Below are 21,276 nucleotides of genomic sequence, written 5' to 3'. Positions count from 1 at the left end.
GTGCTTGGGACCCAGCACTCCTGAATGCCTTCCAGGCAGCGGGATGATTTTGACCAAGCACTGGGTAGAAAGAACCAAAGTGTGGGACCCGTGTGCTGCTCTCCCGGGGTTCATAATTGGAAAAGGGTCTCACTGGAGACAGAGTGAGGCAAGTGTCACCAGAGCAGCGCCCGCCCAGAGCTTTGGCTGTGTGGAAGAGGCACCCTTGCCTGGGGCCCGGGCAGGAGGCGTGGAGGGAATGGGATCTCTGAGCTGGTGATGAGGAGGAGATGAGGAAGGCTTGGGTGAGCACGGAGGCAGAGCTCAGGCAGAGGAGTCAGGAGGGGTGACCCACTGGTCCTGTTTTCCTGGGAACCCCTCACCCCAAGCAGAGTGCATCAGCTGGCCACCCGAGGTGAGAAGGCAGAGCTAGCTAGTCACTCTCTCCACCTTCGGGGAGGATGGCAGGGAAGCTTTCTTTAAAAATTGTCCCACAGAACAGCTTTTAAATTGATTTTTGGAAAATAAATAATTTTCCTGTGATACTATGAAAGTATGCAGTTATAGATACCCTCTGTTGTGTAACCATAGCTACATATCCTCTGATACTCTGAAATTTCCCGGTTACTGGGAGTTCAAGGTGAATGACAGGCTAAAGGCTCTGGTAGGTCCCCATATGTTTGAGCGAGACTGTCCTGAGCTCCTCGTGCCCGCATTTTGTCCAAATGGCCTCAAAACGAATGGCAGTGAATATTCTGAGAGTCGAGGTCCTGTGGAGAGCATCATTCAGTGACTGTGGCCCTCTTTTCTGGGCTTTAGTGTTCCTCTCTCCAAGGAGAAATTATTTTCTCCTACAACAGATTTCAAAAATATTTTTAATACAGAGTTGCCTAGACCTTGGGACTTCTGAAACCAAAGAAATACTACAAGGTCTGAAATGTTAAGAAATGTCCCTCATCATTTCATAGCACTTCCTAGAAGTTTTTATTTTGTTTTGTTCTGCCTTTTACCTGTTAAACAACTACGAATATATAGAGGTTAGTTATTTACACTTTGTTCCCCAAAGGACCAGAGGTGGAAGAGCTGTGTTAGAGCTTCCACGATCTAAATCGTCACTTACAAAATGTAGGAAAAATGAGAATTTAATATAAGAATATCAAATTTCAGCTGAGCATTTACTTAAAAGAATAAACTCTCTCCTGTCCGGAAGAAGTGCTGCCTGGTAGGGACGCGTAGTCCCCTTTGCCACAGTTGAATGAGCACGTTTGACCTTGGAACTCGGCTTTTTGAACGTGATTTTATGTCCTTCCACTCCGAGTGGAAGGTTTCGCTGGCGCTGAAGTTCGACTCCCCTCAGTTGGAGTCTGGGATGACATGAGCTTCCCTTGGGAAGTGTCCATCCGAATTATTCTTTCCCTAGCGACTGCTGCTGAGACTGATTTTAGGAAAACTGTGGACTGCTTCAAATCAATTTCAACCCCAGAGACTCAGGAAAGCATTCGATCTCTGACCAACAAAGTCATATATCAGATGGACATGCTGGTGACAGCATGCTTGTTTCATCCTGATGGCAAAACATGTCCCCAGGGCTCCGCATGTCACATCTGTATTTAAGGCAGGAAGGAGAAAGGAGTCCATTTTTTCTCTCTCTCTTTTTTAAAAAAAATTTTTTTTTACTTAATTAAGAACTGTACTATCTTTCCCAGAATTCCTCTTGCAAATTTTCCTGGACATCTCATTGGTTGGTACTGGGTCACATGGTGACCTAGCTACATATATAATGGGAAAGTGATTGACTTTCTGTTCTCCAGAGCAGTAAAGACCTAGACGATAAATATCTTGTGTTTTTCAGGCTGTTTGGTCACCGTTACAAGTATTCATCTCTGCGATGTGGTGCAGAAACAACGAGAGATAATGTGCAAAGGAATGCATGTGGCTGTTTCCCAATACAACTTTATTTATGGACACTGAATTTTGAATTGCATGTACTATTCACGAAGTGTTATTTTTCGTTTGCTCTCCCTTCAACCATTTAAAAATGTGGTCACAGGCTATTCTCGTGTGGAGAGGAGGGGGAGAGTGGGGTGGGGAGCCCACCACAGAGCTGCTAGAATGGGCTCTGTACCTTGAACACAGAATATTCGAAAGTGATGACAAGCGCTGTCTATGAAGCCAGCTTTAATTTTCCCGAGATCAACAAAGAGAAGTCAGCTTCCAAATCATGTTCTTTGTCATGAACAAGTTGAAGTTTACCAGATATCTTTAACTTGGAAAACCTGTTCTGCTGATCTTCTGGGCCAAGAGACTTTATATATGAGACATATTCTGTTTTATGTTGCCATATAATGACTATAACAGTGGAACCAACTGTTTGAAAAAATTTTAGAATAAAGTCCAGGACTGTAACCAGAAAATTATTGGAACTGTAATACAGACATTTGCATAATTGCTCAAAGACCTAACTGCCTTAGCTTCATGAAAATTCAGAGATAATGCTCTCCTAGATTCTAGTTAAAATAGTTGAGTGACATATTAAATATGTTGATCGAATGATTATTCTTTTAGAAGATATCTCTAAAATATACCTGTTTGTTCCCTTGAAACTTATTTGTTCTTTTTGTAACTTTACTGTTAATTTCATAATTATATTGTGCATATGTGTATTTGCATATAAATATTAAAAATATATTATAAACATGTAGGCATGCATTTGTACATATGTGCACCTATAAACATAGAACAATCATGACATGAGATATGTACACGTAAACATGTACATATTATATTTATATATTACGTATATATAAGAGGACCTTCTCCTTAAAAAAATAAATTGGTTGAGTTATGTAGATGAAAGGCCAAGGATTGAAGAATGGGTCCAGATGCCCATCAGAACCCAGCCTTGCTTCTTCTCTCTCCTCTTCTCCAACTGTGTAATTCCATTCTTGGACTCCCCTTGTGGGGGTAAGATGCTCACCAGCCGCTGAGGCACACGTCCTAGCAGGTAGTTTCCCAGAGGAAAGAGATCTGCTCTTTCTCCTGGGACTGGGTCTCATTGAACTAGCTTGAATCTTTTGTCCACCCCTGAACACATCACTGTGGTCAAGAAATTGGAAAATGCCAACTGGCCTGGCTCAGATTGTGTGGTTGAATGTCCTGTTTTAGAGCTGGGCATATTGTGGGGTTGGCTGGTTTATTTGAACCACATGAACAGAAAATAAAAGGAAAGTCAGGGTGAATGGGTTCTGGAAAGACACAAATGATTGTTTATCGCAATAGTATTAACGTTTGACTTTTACCAAAGGAATCAGAATATGGAGACTTATAGAAAATAAATGAGGAATGGAAAACCATAGAGTGTAAAGAATATGTTTTCTAGTTAGTTGGGCAATGTCAGTGGTTCATAATCTTGGCAATGCATCAGAAAAATCTAAGTAGTTAGAAAACAAGATCAGACTTTTGCACCCAATGCCAGATTGACTGAATTGGATGCTAAAAGTGGGGTTTGGGAGTCTGTATATGTTTAAATTACCCCCAGCAACAGATACGCGGTTTCTCCAGAGACTGGCTTTGGAAACCATGAGGTCAGGTTGCATTCAGGTGCTTTCAACTAAGCTGCCATAGCAAAGATCTGAAACTAGAGGCATAAGTAAGAAGTTAATTTTTTTTCTCACATGAGAGTCTGGAGGCAAATGGTTCAAGATGATGGCTGTGTTCATTCAAAGACCTGTGTCTTTTCTATCTTGTTGGTCTACCATCCACTGGGGGAGGCAGACTTGGAGCTGGCTGCTGCCACATCCACATTCCAGCCCATGGGAGAGACAGCGGGCTGAGGAGCACTGTGCTGTACATTAAGGCTAAGGCTCAGAAGTGCACACATCACTCCCACTTTCAGTATATTGGCCTGAACATAGTCACATGGGATGGCAGGCTGCAAGGGACTGTTTCTCTCACCATATATATATATATATATATGCACATATACACATTTAATTTTACTTTTAAGTTAATATCCAAACTAATTACTCATTTTCATTTAAAACTGAGTATGTCAATTTCATTGAGAAATGCAAAATACTAGAATTACATAAAAGAAAAACTAAAAATAAAAGTAAAAATTAAAAGTTTACTAACTTCTCTAGCTTAAGTTAAAACTATTAAAAATAAGTAACAGGTATTTCTGAAAGCTAGACTTTAATCCTAGTTTTAGTTCTGTGTATGACGTCATACACTATTTAAGACATAAACTCACTTTTTTTTGTATTTTTTATGATTTTAATTTGTGTTTACATAGATTCAAGTGTTCCACCAACTATATTTCCTCCCACCCCCTTATTCCCCCCAGCCCCCCCCATGCCCCCAATGCCTTCCCCCTTCCCTCCAGGATTTTCTGTCCTGTTCTCTATAATGCTGTGTTATGTATATATAATTTCATTAATCTCTTTCCCTGACTGCTTTCCCTCTGGTCCCTTTGATCCCACCTCTGCCTCTGTTCCGTTGCTCAGTTCACATTGTTCATTGGATTCCTCAAATGAGTGAAGTCATATGATATTTTTCTTTTTCTGCCTGGCTTATTTCACTTAGCATAATATAAACTCACTTTTTAAAGTAAATAATATGAATAATATGAATACAGTACTCTAAATGGACACCAATGTTTGCGGTGCGTAATGAGAACTGGAATACTGTGATAATAAAACTTCTGAAAAAGAGAACTACAAACATTTAAGAGACAGGCTTTTTATAAACACTACAAAGATTTAGGAGAAGTCAAGGAAATGTTTGTTTAATAAGTGCAAAAGATAGTAACAGCTTACTTGATTCAGACAAAGTGTAAAGGCCTAAATTTTAAAAGTAGCAGAGGTATTTGAAAACAGAAAAAGAAAAAGGAAAATGCATGAAAGGGCTTTTTTTTTTTTTTTTTTTTTTTTCATTTTTCCGAAGCTGGAAACGGGGAGGCAGTCAGACAGACTCCCGCATGCGCCCGACCGGGATCCACCCGGCATGCCCACCAGGGGGCGTCGCTCTGTTGCATCCAGAGCCATTCCAGCGCCTGAGGCAGAGGCCACAGAGCCATCCCCAGCGCGCCGGCCATCTTTGCTCCAACGGAGCCTCGGCTGCGGGAGGGGAAGAGAGAGACAGAGAGGAAGGAGAGGGGGAGGGGTGGAGACGCAGATGGTTGCTTCTCCTGTGTGCCCTGGCCCGGAATCGAACCCGGGACTCCTGCAAGCCAGGCCGACGTTCTACTGCTGAGCCAACCGGCCAGGGCCTGAAAGGGTTTTTTAATGAATGAATGACTACACAGCACTGGCATGTTTTATGCTATATTGACGAAGGATTCCATCTCTATGATAGCTTTTATTAACAACGATAGTACTAGATCTATGTACATCACCATGTTAAGAAATAAGAATGTTATAAAAAATAATGACCCAGTCTTTCTCTAAAATTGCTTTAAAATTGTAGAGGAGATAAGATACACATGCCTGGAAAATTATATTTTATTGTGAGCTAATTGAAAATCTTATTGATGTATATACTAGGTATAAGTAAGTTAACTGAAATGAAATTACAAAGCATATATTTATAATCTATGGTGGCACCATAGTTCAGGGGCACAAATATCATCACATGTGGCTTAATGATTCAACAGAACTAAAGCTGCTTATAACGGTGATAGAACACGTTATTTTTTCATATACAAAGTTTTTTTTTGTCTATAATTAGGTTTTATTTGTTTCTTTGATTTCATTAAAAAGTGCATAAGTCAAAAATTTTCATCTTAAAGACTCCCAATGAGGGTTAACAAACACAAACTGGGTAATTTCTAGTCTATGGGAGAGATATCTTAGTTTGCAAATTACTGTAAACCTTCCACCCCTACAGGAGAGTGGGTTAATTTAGCTGTTGCTATGAGGGGTTTTCTTCCCAATAACACAGTTGGCTGAGAGCTGTATAAAAATATCTGAATCTGACATATTGTATTAGAAGGATTACATTTTGAAGAGCAAGCATGAGAAATGGGTATTCCAATCCATGTGGGAGAGAATATTTTTCTTTTTTAACAAATAGAAAACATATTTTTAAAATTAGGAAGAAAACCAATAGAAAAATAAGGTATGAAGCAGCAGTCAGCTTTTATGACACTACAATAATTAACTGCAATCACACTAATTTAAGAATGTCCTTTGTGAACCTGCCGTTTAGAATATTTGCCTGCTTAATTTATTAAAGAAACACAATATAACCCTAACCAGGGTACAAGGCTATTCTTGGCCTTGATCTTAACTCATTTAATCCTTATTTAATTTTAAAGAAAAACATGTGAGGTGAATTCTATTTTTACCATACACTTTTAACGGATAAGGAAATTGAGGGTTCAAGAAATTTGCCTAACTGTGAAGTAACAATTAAGTAGTGCAGCTGGATTTGACCCTGAGACCCTCTGGATTAAAGGGTTTTAGTCAGTGTGGCACCAGTGACATTTCTGTCAATATCACCGGTATCAAATTCCTCTTGGAGCACTGAGCTGAGAAATACTGTATCTGTGTTTGGGCTGATGGTTTCACAGGCTCCTCGACAATCAGATTAATTGATGTATTTTGACTATTGCTTGGTTGCTCTGAGTTCAGAATCAAGCTTTGTGTTCAATTTTGGCTTTTTCATAACCAGAATTTCTTGATGCTTTTTCTTTTCCCTTTGCTTCTTAGCGCCTTTTGTTATGTATCAGTTTTTATCTTATTGTTCTCTGAATTTACTGGGAGTGCCAATTTTTTTTAAAAAAAGTATTGGGGAATCAATCAATAACCAACTTGTAACAGTAACCACAAATCAGTTTTGAAGAAACACCAGCCTGTTTTCTAATTTATAAATAAAAGAATTACAGGAGACCAGACACGGCTGCTATCAGTCATTTAAGATAAGGCACAGCTAAACTCAACTTCAAGAAGTCTTAACTTCTTTTAATATTTAACAATAAAAACATGCACAGATGTAATTAAATGTAGCCTTTTCAAAGCATTCATTCTTACCTTCAGTGGTACTAAAAGAGCCGTTGCTCACCAGGCCCACTTTACATAGTGACCATGAGGATAATAGTGACCGCTTAACTTGATCATCCAGGTTAAAATGATGCTATGTCCTTTTATCTTTCAGCAAAGGCAGAGCTAAATGGTAGAGAATGAAAGACTGCGATTCTAGATGACTTGTCACGATCTAGCCTGACCTCTACCACTAACTAGCTGGTTTACATTGAAAAATTATTTAAATTCTGTGGGTTGAATATTATATGATCAAAACATATCTTCACTACATTATTCCACCTCTCCTTTTAGCTGGATCATTGGTCACTCTCTGACACTATCCTTTTATTTTGTATATGAAGAAATAAAGACCAAAGAAATGAATTGAATCAGAGTAAAACGGTACCACAGTTTCCTGACTTCTAGAATTTGATTATTAAGAAATCAAACATTGCAAGTACATCCCAGCCTTCTCCCTCTCAACCCAGTGGTTACGGCTGTTCCATAAGTAGTATCTTTCTTTTCCATTTTATTATACTTTTACTATGTATGTATATAAGTAAATAATACATAATATTGTTTTCAATGATTTTAACAATTAATGTAAGAATCCTTTTACAATCGGCTTATTTCACCCAACATGAATATTTCAGATTTTATCCATGTTGATATATGGAGCAATATATTACCTTTGTATAATATTTCATATAAAGTAAAATAATATTTCAATAAAGTGATTCGCTTCCATTTGTTTATTTATTTTCTTTCTTAAACAGTGGCTTTCAACCTTTTATTTTTTAACTATGCAATTCAGAGGGAATAAAAATACATTTTCTGTGATGACCCAGTATATATGTATATCTATAAAACCAAAGTTTGCCTTTTTATTTATACCTTCTATATGTGATATACTTTAATTTCATTTTTAAAAATATACTGGCCGTGGCCAGTTGTCTCAGTGGTGGAGCATCTGCCTGGTGTATGTTGGTCCCAGGTTCAATTTCTAATCAAGGCACACAGGAGAAGCGACCATCTGCTTCTCCACTCCTCCCTCTCTCCCTTTTCTCTCTTTCCCCCTCCTGCAGCCATGGCTTGATTGGTTTGAACACATCAACGCCAGGTGCTGAGGATGGCTCCATGGAGCCTCTACAGGGGGAGGCTATAGCAAGAATCTACTAAGTATGTGGTATGGAAAGTTAGTATTCAATAAGTATGGACAGTAGTAGCTCATACCTTAAATATCTCCAAGATTTTGTCAATTTTCCCATGATATGCACAAAAGTTTTTCACTTCTTTGCACTCAGGACAGCATCCATTGTGTTCCACTTTAGTACACTTTGGGTGAATTTTGGGGCATTCTGGCTGGTCACATACAGGTCCATCTAAAGCACAGACACATGGACAGTTGGAATGCCCAGGGAAAAATCGTTCTCCCAACTTGTATACAAAGCCGCTGTCATTCACACACCCTTTCCCTTGATAGTCACCAAAGATCAGATTGTCATTACTGGAGGTCTGGTCACCTTTATCAGCAGGATAGTCTTCATGACTGATGGCAGCAGAGGTGACCAATCCAGGGATGACCAACAGAAGTATGCAAGCTTCATGAGTACAAAGAGCCATCCCCCTCCTCAAAGGCTTCTGCATGTGCTCCTAATATTAAATATTCTCAGCTCCTTCCATGGGAATACAAGAGGGGTAGGCTGAAAGTAAATATTAAGAAAATAATTTGACATATATAAAGAAAATGTAGATTTACTTAAGCCTCTGCTCTTATCCTTTTTATTTGGGATTTGTTTGGAGGATAGACCGCAAATAGACTAAGTCCATACAACTATTTACGCTTCATTATGAATTTTGGAGAGTAGATCCTTGGCAATATCTATATTAAAATTAGTCATTTATGGAGTTATTTCACATTGGCACCTACAACTTGAATTTAGCTTCTGAATTTCAAAGGTCTGGCTTTGTCTAAATTGTAAGAAATAATTTTACTAAGCCTCAAAACTTGATATTTTACAGATGGTTACTTACGAATAACAAGAATGATTGAATCCACATTTTTTATTGTTCTTTAAACAGTAATATCAGTGGTCAAATATATATGTGTGTTATAACTATCTGTATGAAAACTCAAGAGATTAGTGAGAAAAATTTAATTGAAGAGAAAGGGAAGAAACCAACAATTGAATGAAAAATATAATTGGGATGGAGCTAGTATACTAGGCCTTCCTATTTCTTCATGTCCATAATAGGAGAACAATGGTCTCATTATGGGTTACTTGTTGCAGTCAACATAAACCTGGGTTTTGAAACTTAGCTAAGAAAAAAAAATAATGTAACTATTCCACAGTGAGTAAGAGAAAGAAAATTAAAAAAAAAAAAGCATACAAAAGAATTTCCTGTGTTTAAAATAATTTATTAAAAATAAACTTATTTGTAATATTGTACACATTTTTATTCTACTCAGAGAGTAAGCTCCTAGTGGGCAGGAAAGATATATCAGATTTCTTTAGAGCAACTTGAATCTAGTATTCATCTAATACCATTTGATTGGATTATTTTAAGATCTAATACCTTTGAATAGTTTGAAAACATGCTTCTCTTGATATGCCAAAGATATTTTACACAAAGAAAACCAGAGTAAAACTCTTTATTGGTTTCACAGAATAGTAAGAAGATGTTGCTGTTCATAGAAAATATCCCTTATTAGTTTGGTAGCATTGACTCTTGTCAACTTAGTATTAGTGCTTGTGTGGAGCATTTCTAGTGAGTTCTTATTTAAACATTTAAAGTAAATAGCTTATATTAAGGCTCTGGGTAAAATGACTTTAGGGAATAATAAATGAAAATGTCAAATAGATCATTTATCTATTTAAATGTTTTTGGCTTTATTCCAAATATCACTAAAATTATATATAGGATATTTTCAGATTACTTATACTTATTATTTACTGGTTTATTTTCAGATTATAATAAGAGCAATAATAAACCATTTCTTTTTAGTCCAATGTAAGGAAAATGTTTTTAAATAAGGTAAAGATGGCATTAAGAAACTTCATGAACTATAAAATTAGCATTTTAAGTTAGACATGCAAATCCTAGTAATAGTAAAATGAAAGGTAGTATATTCATGCCCTCTCTTCAAGAGAAAACTCTCTGATATTTGAATTCCTTTTGAGTAGGTAATGATAAATAAGATGGATTTCTTTTGAACTATGTCAAAAATAATGAGTCATGATAGAACAAAAAATGGAAACCTATAATTCTACTTGAGAAGCTGGAAACTCCCTTTGTCAAAGCATTCTTTTCTCTTAAATTACTACAGAGGCTACAAATATAAACAGAAGCTTCTGAAAAAGCATATATATATATATTACTAATTAAGGCATACATTTTATACATCTCTCACATATTTGAAAAGTTTATTTTGGAAGAAAAATCGATTGTTCTTCCTTACAGTATTCCAATAGTACCAGTCAATACATGCAAGATAAGCCATATAAAATACCCATATCATTCTGCTTCAAAAGGACATAGACAGAAATGATCTCTCTGAAAGCTACAGGTAGGCATTAAATGTAATGTCAGGTTATGGTAAATGTAAACTTAAAGGTAAAAAGGGGTTATAATACCTATACATTCCCATGCTTTTATTATATGAAATACCTTATAAAATCTGCATGAAGAAAACAAGGTTTTCTTTTTAATATAACAAAGTTCTTAGGGTATATTTAAAATGTTTTTCTCTTCACAACTGAGCTGCAGTTTAAGATATTATTTAGCAGGAAAAATTACAGAAATCCAATAAGATGTGTATCTGGAAATTTTTAATAAGTAAGCAAACATTGCTAAATAGAGGATCACTTTCCAGCTAAACTTTCCTCCCTGCCCACACTGCTACATATGCTTTAAAATGACTGCATTTATTTCATTGAAAAAACAAACATAACTCATGTCATAAGATTCACTTACCTAATCACTCTGGAGGTTAATGGTGGTGATGGGGGTCATAGACCAATATGAACTAAAAAGATCAGGTATGTTTTAAGAAAGTAGTTCCTCTTTAATTATCAAAAAAAAAATGCATTTTCAGGCTTGAATTAAAGCAATCCATTCTCTCTACCTCCCATTTCAAACCACAGTCAAGAAGCAGTCTCCCGCCCTTACAGAGAGAAATACAGCAGACACACATAAGAAATATGCTTTGGACCTGTCTTCAAAATTCAAAGCAAAAAAAAAAAAAAATGTTGGTCCTGTAGAAATCCAGACCTCAGTAGCAGAATCATGTTGAACTTATTTTAGCATTTTCTCAGATCCTTCTATGAAAGTTCCCGGCTAATTACACCTCCTTCACACATGAATTCACTTACACAGTGTTTGCTACGGCAGTAGAGGTGATTTGGCTAGGCCAGTGGTCGGCAAACCGGCTCGCGAGCCACAAGCGGCTCTTTGACCGCTTGAGTGTGGCTCTTTCAAAAAGTACCACCTGCCCGCACGCAGGTACACGCTGGGGTGTTGGTTAGTCAGGCCACAGGAGACGGGATGCAGGATACTCATGTAGCTCTCCTTTCCCCTTCCCCTCCCCCTTCACCTCTCCTTTTCCCTTCCCCCTTTCCTTTTCCCCTTTCCTTTTCCCCTTTCCTTTTCCCCTTTCCCCTGTCCCCCACCCCTCTCCTTTCCAAGGTAATCACAGCCTCAGCTTTCACATTCTTCATTTTTTCAGGTGGGAACCACAAAATACCTTCTGCTTCTTTCCCTACGGATCACAAACAGCAACAGCATGCTGTAGCGTAAAGCCTTCTCCGCTGGCAATAACAGTGGCATCATCCACAATATGTTGCTCGAATCCCCTCTTACACACCAGAAAATACTGTGGACGTGAAGAGAGGAGCAACTTTAGCTGGTTTTCTGCATCACCACGAGCAGTTTGCAGACTGCTGATCTGGAGCGCATTCTGCCGGCAGCCGGGAATTCCTCAGCACCACGGACAGCGCCACCTGGCTTCTGAGCCCATGTCGGTTGAAATCCCGAGCTGCTCCTTTAGACCAGGCTAGTGTTCTCTAAGCAGTCTCACTTTATACAGCTGATGCATGCATCGAAGGGGGGGGGGGGGCGCAGGGGGGGGGGTAATTTTACGTGCGAGACACTTATTTGCATTGAAATTACAATAAAATAATAAAAAAACCAAACATTGTAATTATACTTAATGTATTCTTTGGATGAACTGCAGAGATGAAAGTTCCGGAAGAGCCTTGCATTTAGACTTAAGCCAGCTGCAGTCTCTGATAATTAATAGATAAAGCATAATTGTTGCTAAAGAATCTGTAAAAATGCATGGTCCTCAATTCTAATTGACTCTTTGGTTGAAGACACACTTTTCCTCTGCTACATGGTTAAACTTCAGGTATTCCTGCAGCTTGAATTTGATTTTTTAAAAAGTAGCCTGGTTCTCCTGCAGTTTGTTCTCTAACATTCAAAATCAATCTCCTGTAATTCATCTAGTCTGTCATTAGGCGTCATTGTAAAGCTGTTTCTTCCAAACCCCTAGCAAATCGTATCAAAGTAAGAAGAAAGACCCAGGCACAAATAAATGAGTAGAAAGTTTATTATTATTTTTTTATTGGTAACATTGTGAACATTAAAATACTTGTTCAAAACATATTTTAAAGCTAATTGTAAATGTTACCTGCTGGAATGTTTAAGCAGGTCTTGACTGGTTTGGGACAATCTGAGGCATTTTCAAGCCTTGAAGGGAATACCTCTGCAGTGGGACATGCTGACCATCAAGACCATATCCGAACAGTGCCGTCAGAGTCTCCGGAAAACAGAGTCTCTCCTCGCTGAGAAAACACGACTGTATGAACTTCATTCTCATGGCCCACCAATTTGTGAATCTTCCCTGATTTAAGATCCAGCAAATGGAGAATCCCACTGCCACTCGCCTGAGCTAATACTTGACCTGAGAGGGAGGGGGGAGAGAGAGGAAAATATCAAAGTTGTATTTCAAGCAGTCACAGTTTATAAGCAATAGAATATACAGTTTGTTTCCATTTTAATTCGACAGACTCATTTTATGTTAGGTATCAATCATTACATATGAACTAACTCCTGTCAGTGTAGAAAATAATTCCAGTCAAAATTAAGACATGTCAATGATTAAATTATAAAAATTTTAAATGAGAAAAAATACCCTAATGTTTTACCTACTTTATACGCACAGGTCATCAAATGTTCTGCTAGTGTCATTATATTTGGGATTAATAAATAATTTTGAGAAGATGAACTTGAAAGCACTAAGCAATGCAGCTTTCTTTTATAAGTGTATTATTTGTGAAAAATTGTTAAAAATAGTTCAAATGTATTTATGGCAAAGATACATATATAGAATGATTTATGAGTTATTTATATTTTAAAATTTGTTAATCTTAAACTTTTATTATTATTATACTAAATTGTTACTTAAAACTATAATAACACATTTATGCTTAAAACTGTGACACTTAACAAATTTCTTTAAGTTAAAATAAAAATAACTCCATTTCAGGAATAGCATTAATTTTTATACTTTAATTTAAAATTCAAAATTCTGTTAACATTATAATTCAACTGGGCAGTGCTAGCACATATCCTGCTTCATAGAGGAGGAAAATGAGGCTTAGAGAGATAATAAACAACTTCTCGAAGGCCACACAGCTTGTAAATAGTGGAGTCTGTATTTGAGATCTGTGTGACTCCAAAAGACACTCTCTTCTTTATCCTCGATGTCATACCCTAATACTTCCAGACGAATGTTTATTTATCGGCTCAATGTCGTCTCTCCCACTGTGATGAAGCTGTCCTCACTAAAATACAGCATGAGTCAGAGTAAACATCTCCTGGATGTGGAGCTCCAATATCCAGCTGAATCTCTGCTCGCTCCTAGGAGTACTTTAAAATTAATTTCTATTTAAGTTTAAGAAATAATTCAAAAGTTTCACTTCTGTGGTTACCCTAATAGCCCTTATTGTCTCTGAGAATCTTACTGTGCAATTAGCTTTCTGGGAATACACTAATTGTTTTGAAGGAAAAAAAAAATAGTTCTCGTTTGGTTAAAATATTTCAACTTAATTTGTTTTGCATTAAAGATTCTTTCAGAATTAAAAAAAAAACAAAATTAAATTGTTAGATTGATACAAAATTATTATTTAAGATAGAGATATTGGGATATCAATTGTTAATACTACAGTTCACATTCCCAGACATTCAAAATAAAAAATATGAGATGGTGGATGACGTCAGGGTAATGGCGGGGTAGGAAGCGATACCGATAAATCTCCCCCAAAACTCAACAAGATCTTCAACCAGAAACAGAAAAACCTATACTTGGAGCCTCCAGATGCTTCGCAATACACCCAAAGTTATGGTCGAGTGAAAAATTGGCTAAATATATAACCAAACCCCGAAGATAATAGGGAGTAAGAAATGCTCCGCCTTCCTCACTAACCTAAACAGGGCGGCTTTCTCTGGTAACTGTGAATATAGAAACTGAGGCGGGCAAAGGGGGTGAATAGATCCAGGCCGCGGCACAAAAGGCCGAACCAGGCTGTGGCACGGAGATCCAAGCCGAGGAAAAACTGATCCAGTGGCAACCCGGGTAATACAAGCTAACACTCACGCCAAACCCAAACAAAGAAAGACAAGCGGGGCAGCCATTTTACCTGATCTCCTGGTCGGTGCGCAGTTAGTGGGTGAGAGATTTCTTCCTAAGCCCCGGGAGTGGGTGCCCGTGTTACCCCACAGAGAGGCAGAGTCAGAGGCCTTTCTGTGGGCCGAAAGCAGAATCTCTGGGCAGCCCAAGTGCCCTGGGAAAGCCGCGCACAGGAGGGAGCGAGAACTAATTCCAACGGTGGAAATTTTCCGTGCTGGTAGGGGTTTCACTCAGAGGAAAACACGGCCGGCCTCATATCCTGGTCTGCGTGCGTGGCAGTGCGCGCCCGTGTTATCGCACAAAGGGGCAGAGTCAGGGGCCTTTGTGTGGGCCAAAGTGGAATCTCGGGCCGCCCCACTGCCTTGCAAAAGCCGCGCATGGGGATGGAGCGAGAGCCAATTCCAACGCTGCAACTTTTCCATGCGGTTGGGGGTTTCACTCAGACCATGAGACTGCCGGCCGGATATCCTGGTCTGCGTACGCAGTTACTGAGCGAGAGTTTCCTCCAAGCGCCCCGGAAGTGGGCGCCCGCCTCTGTTACCGGACAGAGTGGCAGAGCCAGAGGTCTATGAGTGGGCGGAAAGCCCGCCTGATTATGCTAGCAGCTCTGACTGACTGAGCCTTACCCAGAGCCCTGTGCTGAGTGGAAATAGAGTGGGGAGTTGCCAGCTCTTTGAGCCTCTTACTATCCAGGCAGAGGCAGCAGCAACCCCATAGCTGGATTCTCAGGCTACTAATTAAGGAAGGAAAGACTAGGATAAAGGCTCCAGGAACACGAACTATCTCACTGTCGGAGCCTATAAATGCTAATGAGCCTCGACTGCCAACGAGACTAAAGCACAATACATGACATCGCCATAGAGACTTATCAACTGCAAACCTCTACCTGAGCATGCCAAAGGGGCAGAACCCGGGGTACAGAGTCACCGACCAGGAAGAGGGAGAGAAAAGAAAAAGCAAGAAGATAACCTCTCAAAATCAAGAATAATCTGCAGACTTTATAACCTATCCCATTTTATTATATTTGTTCGTTTGTTTCTCTTATCTTCATTCTTGATACTTTTTTTCCTCCTCCAATTTGGCCGATTAACTCTCTGCCGGTCTTACTCTCTCCTCTCTTTGAACTACACTACCCATAAGTGTTACATCTCCCATTATCTTTTCTTTCCTCCTCCTTTCTCTCTATGAGGGTTGCACTCCAAAACCCTTAACTCTCTCTCTCTCTCTCTCCTCTTTTTTCTTTTTTCTTCTTTTAGTGGTTCCCTCTTTTTTTCTCTCTCTCTCTTTCTTTTCTCCCTCTATATTAGTTTCTTCCTTTTTCCTTTACATCTCCTCTCATTCAAACCTCAATAACAAATTATCTTATCTGGGACTCAAACTTATGTTTGTGGCATTTTGGGGGGTTTTTACTTCACCTTTTTAACTCACTAGCAGTGCTCCCATCCCTGGCTCTCCATTTTATCTAGTTCTTGTTCCACTAAATACAATAGTATTTTTTTAATTTGTCCCCCCATTTTTCCATTTTCCTCTTATTCCTCTCATCATAACTCTTAGACAACCAACACCTAAAAGCAAATCATTTTATTCTTGACCCAAATTTTTTCCTTATTTGCTTTTTGTGGGTCCATACCCCCATTTTTTAAACTTTTTTTTGCCCCTTTATTACTTTTTCCCAATTCAGGCCCTCCATCACAGGCATTGTTTGTTATAATTCACAGTTCACCACAAGATTTTCTCAAGAAAGAGGGGAGAGGAGAGGAGAGGAAAAAAGGAGGGGGGGAATAATTTCCTTTTTTTAAAAATTTTTATTTTATTTTATTTTTATTTCATTATTAATTTTTTTTAAAAAAACAACTCTTTTCGATTTTTTATTTTTTTATTTTTTTAACTTTTTATTCTTTATTAAATCTCATTAATAATATCAACAAAACCACCCTCAGATGCCATTAAGGAAGAGAAAATCGAATATCATGGATACAAAAGAAAGAGAGGTAACACAGCTAGATGAGGAAAAATCTATGGAGAAAAAATTTAATATATTGGAAACCTTGGAGCTAAATGACAGAGAATTCAAGATAGAAATCCTAAAAATCCTCCGAGATATACAAGAAAACACAGAAAGGCAATTTAGGGAGCTCAGAAAACAACTCAATGAACAAAAAGAATATATGTCCAAGGAAATTGAAACTATAAAAACAAATCAAACAGAGATGAAAAACTCAATTCACGAGCTGAAAAACGAAGTAACAAGCTTAGCTAATAGAACAGGTCAGATAGAAGAGAGGATTAGTGAAATAGAAGACAAGCAACTTGAGGCACAACAGAGAGAAGAAGAAAGAGACTCAAAAATTAAAAAAAATGAGATAGCCCTACAAGAATTATCTGACTCCATCAAAAAGAATAACATAAGAATAATAGGTATATCAGAGGGAGAAGAGAGAGAAAATGGAATGGAGAACATACTCAAACAAATAATAGATGAGATCTTCCCAAGCCTGTGGAAAGAACTAAAGCCTCAAGTTCAAGAAGCAAACAGAACTCCGAGTTTTTTAATCCCAACAAACCTACTCCAAGGCATATCATAATGAAATTGACACAAACCAACAGCAAAGAAAAAATTCTCAAGGCAGCCAGGGTAAAAGAAGAATACAACATATAAAGGAAGGCCCATTAGATTATCATCAGATTTCTCAGCAGAAACTCTACAAGCTAGAAGAGAGTGGACCCCAATATTTGAAGTCCTGAAAGAGAGGAACTTTCAGCCACAAATACTATACCCATCAAAGCTATCCTTCAAATATGAAGGAGAAATAAAAACATTCACAGATACAGAAAAGATGAGGAAATTTATCATCAGAAAACCCCCACTCCAGGAATTACTAAAGGGGGTTTTCCAATCAGATACAAAGAACAAAAAAAAAACCAGAGCCACAAATAAAAGCTCCAAGAAGAACACAATAAAACCAAATTGAAACTGTGACAACAACAAAAAGAAAGAGGGGGAGAAGATGGAGATTAACAGTAGCAAAGGACGATGGAGTGCAAAAGTACTCACAAAATAGTTCGCTACAATGAACAGGGTAGGAACCCTTTTCATTACTCAAAGGTAACCACCATTGAAAAAACCACCACAGAAGCACATGAAATAAAAAAGATAGCAACAGAGGAAAGATGTATGGAATACATCCAAATAAAAACAAAAGATAGAAAAACAAAAGAGAAGGATCAAACAAGACACAAAACTAACAGAAAGCAAGATATAAAATGGCAATAGGGAACTCACAAGTATCAATAATTACACTAAATGTAAACGGATTAAACTCACCAATAAAAAGGCACAGAGTAGCAGAATGGATTAAAAAAGAAAATCCAACTGTATGCTGCCTACAGGAAACTCATCTAAGTAACAAGAATAAAAACAAATTTAAAGTGAAAGGCTGGAAAACAATACTCCAAGCAAATAACATCCAAAAAAAAAAAGCAGGTGTAGCAATACTCATATCAGATAATGCTGACTACAAGACAGGAAAAGTACTCAGAGACAAAAATGGCCATTTCATAATGGCTAAGGGGACACTGAATCAAGAAGACATAACAATTCTTAATATATATGCACCAAACCAAGGAGCACCAAAATATATAAGACAGCTACTTATTGATCTTAAAACAAAAACTGACAAAAATACAATCATACTTGGAGACCTCAATACACTGCTGACGGTTCTAGATCGGTCATCCAAACAGAGAATCAACAAAGACATAGTGGCCTTAAACAAAACACTAGAGCACCTGGATATGATAGACATCTACAGGACATTTCATCCCAAAGTGACTGAGTATACATTTTTCTCCAGTGTACATGGATCATTCTCAAGAATTGACCATATGTTGGGCCACAAAAACAACATCAGCAAACTCAGAAAAATCGAAGTTGTGCCAAGCATATTTTCTGATCATAAAGCCTTGTAACTAGAATTCAACTGCAAAAAAGAGGAAAAAAATCCCACAAAAATGTGGAAACTAAACAACATACTTTTAAAAAATGAATGGGTCAAAGAAGAAATAAGTGCAGAGATCAAAAGATATATACAGACTAATGAAAATGACAATACGACATATCAAAATCTCTGGGATGCAGCAAAAGCAGTGATAAGAGGGAAGTTCATATCACTTCAGGCCTATATGAACAAACAAGAGAGAGCCCAAGTGAACCACTTAACTTCCCACCTTAAGGAACTAGAAAAAGAAGAACAAAGACAACCCAAAACCAGCCGAAGAAATGAGATAATAAAAATCAGAGCAGAAATAAATGAATTAGAGAACAGAAAAACTACAGAAAAAATTAACAGAACAAGGAGCTGGTTCTTTGAAAAGATCAACAAAATTGACAAACCCTTGGCAAGACTTACCACGGAAAAAAGAGAAAGAACTCATAAACAAAATCCAAAATGAAAGAGGAGAAATTGCCACGGACACCGTAGATATACAAAGAATTATTGTAGAATACTATGAAAAACTTTATGCCACTAAATTCAACAACCTAGAAGAAATGGATAAATTCCTAGAACAATACAACCTTCCTAGACTGAGTCAAGAAGAAGCAGAAAGCCTAAACAGACCTATTAGTAGAGAAGAAATAGAAAAAACCATTAAAAACCTCCCCAAAAATAAAAGTCCAGGCCCTGACGGCTATACCAGCGAATTTTATCGAACATTCAAAGAAGACTTGGTTCCTATTCTACTGAAAGTCTTCCAAAAAATTGAAGAAGAAGCAATACTTCCAAACACATTTTATGAGGCCAACATAACCCTCATACCAAAACCAGGCAAGGATGGCACAAAAAAAGAAAACTACAGACCAATATCTTTAATGAATACAGATGCTAAAATACTAAACAAAATACTAGCAAATCGAATACAACAACATATTAAAAAAATAATACATCATGATCAAGTGGGATTCATCCCAGAATCTCAAGGATGGTTCAACATACGTAAAACGGTTAACGTAATACACCATATCAACAAAACAAAGAACAAAACCCACATGATCTTATCAATAAATGCAGAAAAGGCTTTCGATAAAATACAACACAATTTTATGTTTAAGATTCTCAACAAAATGGGTATAGAAGGAAAATATCTCAACATGATAAAGGCCATATATGATAAAGCATCAGCTAACATCATATTAAATGGCACTAAACTGAAGGCTTTCCCCTTAAATCAGGAACAAGACAGGGTGTCCACTCTCTCCACTCTTATTTAATGTGGTACTAGAGGTTCTAGCCAGAGCAATCAGACAAGACAAAGAAATAAAAGGCATCCATATCAGAAAAGAAGAAGTAAAGGTATCACTTTTTGCAGATGAAATGATCCTATACATCGAAAACCCTAAAGAATCCACCAAAAGACTACTAGAAACAATAAGCCACTACAGTAAGGTCGCAGGATACAAAATTAACATACAGAAGTCAATAGCCTTTCTATATGCCAACAATGAAACAATTGAGAACGAACTCAAAAGAATAATCCCCTTCACGATTGCAACAAAAAAATAAAATACTTAGGAATAAACATAACAAAGAATGCAAAGGACTTATATAATGAAAACTATAAACCATTGTTAAGAGAAATCGAAAAAGATATAATGAGATGGAAGAATATACCTTGTTCTTGGCTAGGAAGAATAAATATAATCAAGATGGCTATATTACCCAAAGCAATATACAAATTAATGCAATTCCCATCAAACTTCCAATGACGTTTTTTAAAGAAATAGAGCAAAAAATCATCAGATTTATATGGAACTATAAAAAACCCCGAATAGCCAAAGCAATCCTGAAGAAAAAGAATGAAGCTGGGGGCATTACAATACCTGAGTTCAAACTCTATTATAGGGCCACGACAATCAAAACAGCATGGTATTGGCAGAAAAATAGACACTCAGACCAATGGAACAGAATAGAAAGTCCAGAAATAAAACCACATATATATAGTCAAATAATTTTTGATAAAGGGGCCAACAACACACAATGGAGAAAAGAAAGCCTCTTCAATAAATGGTGCTGGGAAAACTGGAAAGCCACATGCAAAAGAATGAAACTGGACTACAGTCTCTCCCCCTGTACAAAAATTAACTCAAAATGGATCAAAGATCTAAACATAAGACCTGAAACAATTAAGTACATAGAAGAAGACATAGGTACTCAACTCATGGACCTGGGTTTTAAAGAGCATTTTATGAATTTGACTCCACAGGCAAGAGAAGTGAAGGCAAAAATTAATGAATGGGACTACATCAGACTAAGAAGTTTTTGCTCAGCAAGAGAAACTGATAACAAAATAAACAGACAGCCAAGTAAATGGGAAATGATATTTTCAAACAACAGCTCAGATAAGGGCCTAGTATCCAAAATATACAAAGAACTCATAAAACTCAACAACAAACAAACAAACAATCCAATAAAAAAATGGGAAGAGGATATGAACAGATACTTCTCCCAGGAAGAAATACAAATGGCCAACAGATATATGAAAAGATGCTCATCTTCTTTAGCTATTAGAGAAATGCAAATCAAAACG

The 21,276-nt window shown here is 37.5% G+C and overlaps 1 protein-coding gene across 1 annotated transcript in view; it reads right to left on the bottom strand.

Annotated features, from left to right (window-relative positions):
* Window positions 1–12,604: 12,604 nt before the first annotated feature.
* Window positions 12,605–21,276, bottom strand: part of SPAG16 (sperm associated antigen 16) — a 232,523-nt gene continuing 223,851 nt past the window's right edge. The window contains 1 exon segment of the mRNA XM_066232513.1: window positions 12,605–12,963. Coding sequence (XP_066088610.1) covers window positions 12,788–12,963 — 176 coding nt within the window. The 3' untranslated portion in view covers window positions 12,605–12,787.

Source organism: Saccopteryx bilineata, chromosome 5 (assembly GCF_036850765.1).
Source record: "Saccopteryx bilineata isolate mSacBil1 chromosome 5, mSacBil1_pri_phased_curated, whole genome shotgun sequence".
Classification (NCBI taxonomy): Eukaryota; Metazoa; Chordata; class Mammalia; order Chiroptera; family Emballonuridae; genus Saccopteryx; species Saccopteryx bilineata.
Note: the sequence above shows the minus strand (reverse complement) of the source record. Positions and strands in the feature narration are given on the sequence as shown.